General features: G+C 49.5%; 1 protein-coding gene across 1 annotated transcript; it reads right to left on the bottom strand.

Moving 5' to 3' along the window:
* Nucleotides 1–1,322: 1,322 nt before the first annotated feature.
* Nucleotides 1,323–6,669, bottom strand: LOC122679376. Its single transcript, XM_043880015.1, has 3 exons — nt 6,272–6,669; nt 3,825–4,137; nt 1,323–1,522 (listed from the first exon to the last, which is right to left on the bottom strand). The coding sequence occupies exons 1-3, from the start codon at nt 6,641–6,643 to the stop codon at nt 1,335–1,337; spliced, it is 873 nt and encodes a 290-aa protein (XP_043735950.1). The 5' UTR covers nt 6,644–6,669; the 3' UTR covers nt 1,323–1,334.
* Nucleotides 6,670–8,432: the final 1,763 nt, after the last annotated feature.

Raw genomic sequence — 8,432 nt, forward strand, 5'->3', positions numbered from 1 at the left:
TTACAAAATTCACAAGACATTGTAGGAAGCAGGGCCCACAGAGCAGTATGATTAAGATTACTATAACAACAGTTACAATGGTTTTCCACCAGTCTCCCTTTACCCAGGGGAGAACTGAAGTCCAAAAGGGAATATTTTCATTAGACATGGCTTTCACTTGATTTTGCATATCCTCCAAGGCAGTAGATACATTTCCAGACAGGTCAGGGATGTACACACAACATTCTACTTTAATTATGGCGCAAGTCCCTCCTTGGGCTGCTGTGAGTATGTCTAATGCGATCCTATTTTGAATTACTGCCTTCCTCATCTGAATTTGTTCTTCGTTCAAAGCTTCAATGGCTTTTGTACTGTCTAAGAGGGCCTGTTTAGTGAAATTAGTTAAGGCCTCTACCTTAACCATGATATCTGTTGTCCCTACAGAGGGTACAAACAAGGCAGCAAGATAGTCATACCATTGGAACACAGATCGTGTCCATCTTACATGCAGATAAGGCAGGTTTACTGGAGGCTGGTATAGGCCAGGCTTAATACTGCCATGGGCGAGAGCAAACCCTAATGTGCAACGCCCCACCCAGCCAACTGGTAACCATGGCCATAAGTTAAGCCCACAGAGCCACTGGGTCCCATTGGGGGCTACCCAGCGGATTCCAGGATTATATTTCCAGTTGGAACCGGGCCACTGAACAGACTGATTGGGGTGATAGGTAACTTCCAAGATTTGTTTACATTGTTCAGGGGGCAAATAACCCATATATTTTAATTCTTTTGGGTCTAGGGGGTGGTCTCCAAATCCAACTTTCTGTTCTTTTTGTTCCCAGCAAATAGTAGCAGGGGTAATCAACTGTCCTTTCTCAGGAGTCATCCAGAAATATTCATCCCAGACCTGGTAGTATTGCTCAAGGTACCAGGAGGCCTGTCCCCCTTTTGTAAGAGAACCCTTCTCCTTTTTATTTTTCATATATGAGGTATAAGCCTTTGTTACTTCCGTAAGGCTGGTGTTCATGTTAAATGTAACCCTATGTCCCTGGCCCATTGATGGCTTCTTCTTACACCAGGAGAGCAAAGAAAGGTTATGATTGGTGAGAGAGAGAAAAGTTCCTTTCTGTTGCTCTAAGAAGGAACACAGTGGTATAAAGTCCCCATAACGGAGTGGCGATACCCACCAGGGGAGTCCGTCCATTACTGACAGGGGCATGGCCCCACATACCCAACAGTTGGAGGAGTTGTGGAAGTTTGCATAAGAATGTGCCCACGAGATGAAGACGTTGTCCTGTGCAGGAACACTGGTCAGGTTCAGAATTGCGTTGATGAGGCCGAGCAGCAGGAGTCGTTTACCCAGCTCCATCCTGTAGAGGGCTCGTCCGGGATCTCGTTCTCTTCTTCCTCTTCAGAATGATCTTGGTTCCCCGTGGGTCGGTGGGGTCCTTCTGGGTGGTCCACTCAGCGTCTTCCGGGTCAGTGTTGTATGCCTTCTTCGCTCTGGTGTGATGGATCCAAGGGGCAATGCCTGCAACTTTAACTGCGGTAGGAGTGGTTAAAACAACAGTATAAGGACCTTTCCACCGGGGGGCTAGGGAGTCATGTTTCCAGTCTTTCACCCATACCTGGTCCCCTGGTGTAAACTCATGCATTTGCTCCCCCAAGGGGAACGGTATTCTTTCTTGCACAAACTTAGTTACTTGATTAATTACCTTACCTAGTTGTTCCATCTGCTGTGATATCCCGTCTCCTCCTACCTGAAGTATATCAGTTGTTACCTGTCTTATTATGGGAGGAGGCCTCCCATACACAATTTCATAGGGAGAGTAGCCATGGGACCGTGGGGTCATCCTGAGTTTGAGCAAGGCCATGGGAAGTAAATCCACCCAGGAATAGTCAGTCTCTATAATCCATTTAGAAAGTGTCTCCTTTAGTGTCCGGTTAGTTCGTTCTACCATTCCGGAGCTCTGAGGCCGGTAGGCAGTGTGTAACTTCCATTTTACATTCATGGCTTTACTTACTTGTTGTATCAGATCCAATATGAAGGCTGGCCCGTTATCTGATCCTATGCTGGTGGGGAATCCAAATCGAGGAACTATCTCCCTAAGCAGGCTCCGAGCCACTTCTGATGCTCTTTCAGTTCGGGTGGGGAAGGCCTCCACCCATCCCGAGAATGTACATACCAAGACCAACAGGTAGCGAAAATGGCGATGTGATTTCATCTCAGCGAAGTCCACGTCCAGATGTTCAAAAGGAAGGGTACCTTTTAATTGGATGCCTGGGGGTTTTGGTCTGCACCCTGGAGCGGCGTTAATCTGAGAGCAGGCATTACAATTTTGGGATTCCATTCTACATAGAGAGGAGAGGCGAGGAACCAGAAAATACCTTCAGATCAAGTCCTCCAGTTTGTCATGTCCTAGGTGAGTCATACAATGAGCTTGGCTCACCAGATAGGGGGCCATCCTTTCAGGCACTAGTAGCTTACCACCTGGCAGTTCCCACCATCCTTTCTCTGTTTTGGTGGCTCCCTCCGCTTCAGCTAGCTGGTTTAGAGCCTCGGTGTATGTCGGGGAGTCTAGGGCCAGCTCGGGTAGCTCAGCTAGGACAAATGTTCTCATGGGGATTTCCCCGGATTCTTTCCTGTCCTCGGCTGCTCGTCTGGCGGTCTCATCAGCCAGCCTATTTCCTCAAGCCTGTGGGGTGTCTTCCTTCTGGTGCCCACGGCAGTGCATGACTGCTATCTCCGTGGGGCTCCAGACAGCGTCTAACAGAATCAGGATCTCTTCCTTATTCTTAATGTCCTTTCCATTGGCCATTAGAAGGCCTCTCTCCCGGTATAGCGCCCCATGTACGTGGAGTGTAGCGAAAGCATACCGGGAGTCAGTGTAGACGTTCACTCTCTTGCCCTTTGACAGCTGCAGTGCCCGGACTAAGGCCCATAGCTCTGCTCGTTGGGCTGACCAGTGCTGTGGCGAGGGGCCGGCCTCTATAACAGTCCTCTCTGTAACTACAGCATAGCCTGACAGTCGCTGTCCTAGCTTTACCAGGCTGGTGCCATCAGTATACAGAGTCCAGTCAGGATTTGAAATTGGCCTGTCTCAGAGGTCTGGACGGCTAGCACAGACCTCCTCTAAGACTTCCTTGCAATCGTGAGTGGGTCCTCCTCTCACTGGGAGAAGCGTTGCCGGGTTTAAACCCTGCCAAGGTTCAATATGGAGGTTGGGGTTTTCACATAGCAGTCCCTGGTATTGAATAATCCGGGAATTTGACAGCCATTTGTGGGGGTCTCCTCGAAGGAGGGTGTTGACTTCATGTGGGACCTTTACAATCAGGTCCTGGCCAAAAGTCAGCTTTGTGGCCCCCCGTGCCAGTAAGGCGACCGCGGCCACTGCCCGCAGACAGCCAGGCCAACCGGTGGCAACATGATCAAGTCGCTTTGAAAGATAAGCTATTGGCCTGTCCCACGTTCCCAAGGTTTGAGTCAAAACCCCCATGGCTGTTTTATCTTTCTCAGTCACATACAAGGTGAATGGTTTGGTGAGGTCTGGCAATCCCAAGGCGGGGGGGGGGGTGGAGGTGGTTGCTAGCTTCAGCTCCTCAAAGGCTTCCTGCTGTTTTTCAGTCCAGTTTACAGGATTTTCTTCAGGCCCTGTCAGGAGTTCAAATAAGGGCTGGGCTATTTGAGAGTACCTTGGAATCCAAATCTTGCAGAATCCAGTGGCCCCTAGGAACTCCCTGACTTGCTGCCGAGTCTTAGGCGTGGGGAGCCTCAGTATTACTTCTTTTCTAGATTGGTCCAGCAACCTTGTGCCTTCCCTTAAGACAAACCCCAAATACCTTACCTCCTCCTTGCAGATTTGTGCCTTTTTCCTGGACACTCGGTATCCCGCTTCTGCCAGCAATTGGAGGAGCGCTGGGTCCCTTCCCAGCATTCTTCCCAGGTCTCAGCGGCCAGCAACAGGTCGTCCACATATTGCAGGAGCCAACATCCATACCTTTCAGGCTGGAAAGGTTCCAGGTCCGAGGCCAAGGCTTCTCCAAAGATGGTTGGCGCGTTTTTGAATCCTTGCGGGAGGCGAGTCCAGGTGAGCTGCTGCTTATTGCCTCTGATGGGGTCCTCCCATTCAAAGGCAAAGATGGGTTGTGATGCAGGTGCTAGGCGTATACAGAAAAAGGCATCTTTGAGGTCCAAACAAGTATAGATCCTTGTCTTAGGTGGGAGGAGACTAAGTAAGGTATAGGGGTTTGGGACGGTCGGGTGCAGAGTTACAGCGGCCTGATTGACCAATCTGAGATCCTGCACAGGCCTATAGTCTTGTCCTCCTTCCTTTTTTACCGGCAAGATTGGTGTGTTCCAGGCTGATTGACATTCCACCAGGATGCCTGCCTGTTTTAGCCTGTTGATGTGAGGCAGAATCCCAATTCGGGCTTCTATGGGTATTGGGTATTGACGCTTTCTCACCAGGGTTGCGCCAGGTTTGAGTTCTATTATTACAGGGGCTTGGTGTCTAGCTAGCCCAGGGGGGTTATCTTCGGCCCAGACCTCAGGGAACAGCTGAGTCAGCCTTCTCTCCAACTCTGTTGCCTGGTCTTGTCTATCTCCAGGAGGCTCATGTAGCCTCCATTCGTCTTGAGGGGGCACAGAGAGGGAGAGTAAGTAGGTAGTTGTGCCCACCCGAAAAGTGGGCCTCTCTTCAGGAGAGAAAGTCACTTGTGCTCCCAGTTTGGAGAGTAAGTCTCTCCCCAGCAGGGGTACTGGGCACTCAGGGATATAGAGGAACTCATGAGGCACTTGGTGACCCCCATCTGACATTTTCTGGGCTGGCAAAACGACTTAACCATTTCTTCTCCCAAAACCCCAGTTACAGCAGCAGTTCTTTTAGACAGTGGCGCCACTGGTTTAGTTACCACAGACAATTCTGCCCCGGTGTCCACCATAAAGTCAATGTCTTGGTCCCCAATTTTTAAAGTTACCATGGGCTCTCGGGGACCTGATGTCTTTGAGCCCCAGCATCCCTATTCAGTCTCTATGTTAGTGAGTTCTGCAACTGGGAGGGATTTATTTTCCCTTCTTCCTTCTGGGCACTCATTCTTCCAATGACCAAGCCCGCGGCATCGGGCACATTGATTTGGCTGTAATGGAGCCCGTGGCCTCCGTTGGGACCGGTTGGAGGGCTGTCCTGACCTCAAAGCTAGGGGGTGTCTTCTTTGCTTTGGCGGTGGAAAAGTCTCCGGAAGACTTTCCAAGCGCAGCAACCAACATTGCAAACCTCTCATCTGTTCTCCTCTGCTCGTCTTTATACCTCTTCTCGTATTTCTTTTCTATTTCCGTGTCCCTATTCCGGAACACCTTGTCTGCTATCTCAATCAACTGAGAGCTAGACATGGATAGAACTCCCTCGGTCTTTTGAAGTTTTCGTTTTATGTCAGGAAATGCTTGTGAGATGAATGACGAATTTATAACAATCTGGGAGCCCATAGCTTCTGGATCTATGGGTGTATAGAGTCTGTAGGCCTCACAAAGTCTCTCGTAAAATTCGGAGGGTGACTCGTTTCCCTTCTGAACTATTCCGGCCGGTTTAGACATGTCCATCGGCCTCCGGGCTCCCCTTCTAAGCCCTTGTATAATCGCTGTCCCGTATCTTTCTAATTGGATTTTTCCCTCCTCTGTATTATGGTCCCAGTTAGGTCTGTCAGTGGGGAAGGCTTGTTCTATCCACCTCTCTGGGTTAGCAGTGCCCTCAGGGACCATCTCCTGTAACCATTTCCTTGCCTCAGCGTTGATCCTGTATCTCTCTTCTGTACTGAAGAGGGATGATAGTAATTGCATTATATCATCCCAGGTTGGCCGATGAGTGCGGAAAATAGTCTCCATTAGTCTAGTCATGCCCTGGGGTTCCAACGAGTAAGAGGGGGTGTGTTTTTGCCAGTTCAGTATATCAGTTGATGAAAAGGGCTGATAGTAATAGGTTACAGGAGCTTGGTGATAATTACCATCCTCCCCTATCATTGGGGGTTGCTGAACTTCTCTGAGGGGCATCTGCAAGGGTATTTTTTCCCCTGGCTCTTTTGCAGAGCGGAGCCTTTGTTTAATTCCAGTGGTTCCTCCCCCTTGTCCAGGAGTACTTACCGGGAGTGGAGGGTAGAGTTTAGGGAACGTAGGAGCAGCATCCGGGGTGGTAGAGTCCGGTGGGCTCATTGCCCCTCCAGTTGAGGTTGGAGCCTGCCGGGAGGGCAGCTCTACAACCTGTGGAGCTGTCGGGACCGCTGAGAAGTCCGGGAGGCTTACCGGTCTCTGGCTGTTTCCTCCGGTGGCCACGGTGTTACTAGCTGGCGGAACCATCATCCAATACGGCGGTGGGGGAAGCTCATCTCCTTCAGGGTCCTGTAAAATTTCCTTCTCATCCTTGGTTATCTTTTGGGCCATCAAGATTTTTCCTTCCCCGCCATGAGCATAAAAACGGGCCCATTTGGGGGGGTCTTGGGCTATTCCCAGCCAAGAGTCTATGTACGGGAACTGATCAGGGTGTCTGGGCTTTCCCGTAACTATAGCATAGACTGCCTTTATGAGATTTAAGTCCATAGTTCCCTCTGGTGGCCAGCCAACTCCCATTGAAGGCCATTCGACTTCACAAAGGGTACGGAGCCGGCTGGGTGTCATTTTCTTCCCATAGTCTCCATCGAATCCTTTTTTTTTAAATTCTTAATCATATTCTCCAATACAGTGGCCTTAGATCCGCTTCCTCCCATTTTCTTACCTCTGGATTCCCACATCCCAGGGCCTTCCCGAGAAGCCAATTTACCTGTCTCCACTGGCAGGGGAGATGATGGGTCACACAGCAGATGGGTACCTCCTGGGGGAGGGCAGAATACGAGCACGCAGAAATCAATATCCTCTTTGTAAAAAAAGAAAAACCTGTGGCGACAGCTCGGCACGTTCCCTAGGACGGCATGGACACACCTCCTGACTGGCCTTCTTAAACCCTAAGTTCCCTCTCTTTATCCCTGGCACGGCCGTCGACCCGAGTGCTGAGCAGCTATTGTCGCCAACCCAAACCAGTTTCCTATGCGGCTCCCTTTTGGTCCCTCCAGGGGGGGTGATCAGGCCCCCTCTTCCACCCTACTGGGTGGGCTCCTCCTCACCTGAGTGCTCAGTTCCCTGCTGCCATTCACTACCTGCCAAAGCGAAGAAACCGGGCTTTGAAAGGCTGAATTCTTCCAGAGGGGCGAGGCGCCTTCCCCCCTCTAGGAGATTCAAGCCACAAAGCCTTGGGGTGGCCTCAAATGAGACCTGTCTCCTCAAAGTGAGGAGTTTCCCAGCCCATGCACCAAATGTTATAGCCACGCTTTCCGGGAAACAGACTCATTCAGAAGGACAGTGCAGATAGTGGAGTGCAGTTTATTACACCGGCGGGCCCAAGGCAGAGTCTCCTCTTAGCCAAAGACCCCGTCCAGCATTTCTGAAAATCTTTTATACCCCATGTGTACGTGTCCAAACCCACCACCTACCCCATGTGTACATGTCCAAACCCACCACCTACCCCATGTGTACATGTCATGTGTTCAAACAGTCAATAATCAATAAGCCCGCAGTTACATTCCAACCAGTTAATAATCGATAAGCCTGTGATTACATCCTGATAGATACGGAAAAAGTTTATGACCTGTCCGGAGACAGGGGTGATTACGGTATGCTTCCTCTTAGGCAATGAGTAACCTGGATGTGATCTTCAAGATTCCCCTGTCTGGAGGGGGTCTTATCCTTCCATTGTCGTTCCCACAGGCACTAAGCAGAGAGTTCAGGGGTCCACTGGAGAGGCAGCCGACAGGCCTGAGATGGAGTCCTGGCCCCATGAATTCCTTCTTCATCTTGATTTTCTGTCTTTCTAGACATTTGCTCTCTGTATCTTTTTTAGCATTAGAATCAAACTGCAGTACATATTTTACTCATATTTATTACAAACCACTTGCATTTTTTCTCTTAATTTAAAAATCAAATAAATACATTATATAATTATCTTAAAATTTGCCAAATTGTGAGGAAATTTTTCTTATATAATTTATACCAATGATTTTTCTCTGGGTATTGGCCCTCAGTATTAAAAAATGTCCTGTCCACTGGGTGAGACTCTGAATATAATGCTGTTTCCTCTGCCGCTTGCTCAGTCTCGGGTTTTATGGTGATGGGATTAGTTTCGGGGTGGTCTTTGGCCAATCATTCTAATTCAGAGTCTTTCCTGGTGGCACACCCATCGCTCAGCCAAGATGGATGCTAGCGAGACGGAATTCTGGGAAGTGGATGGACACGCAGTGTCTTCTTTCAACCTTTCCCGAACTCTTCTGGTTGGTGGTGGCTTACTAGTTCTGTATTCCTTATCAGGATCTCCTGTCAGAAAACAACTCATGCAAATGGTTACTATGATGCCTGGCCAGGGTGGGCGATTTCAATC

This window comes from Cervus elaphus, chromosome 21 (assembly GCF_910594005.1).
Source record: "Cervus elaphus chromosome 21, mCerEla1.1, whole genome shotgun sequence".
NCBI classification, from domain to species: domain Eukaryota; kingdom Metazoa; phylum Chordata; class Mammalia; order Artiodactyla; family Cervidae; genus Cervus; species Cervus elaphus.

Bases quoted from the DNA above. Each gene is read 5' to 3' on its own strand.
- LOC122679376 (XM_043880015.1), bottom strand. From the start codon at position 6,643: ATGACACCCAGCCGGCTCCGTACCCTTTGTGAAGTCGAATGGCCTTCA. The intron at 4,138-6,271 runs GTAAGCCTCCCG...GTATACGCCTAG, and splicing joins GAGGAAACAGCCAGAGACCG to CACCTGCATCACAACCCATC. The intron at 1,523-3,824 runs GTAAGGTATTTG...CTCCTACCGCAG, and splicing joins CACAAATCTGCAAGGAGGAG to TTAAAGTTGCAGGCATTGCC.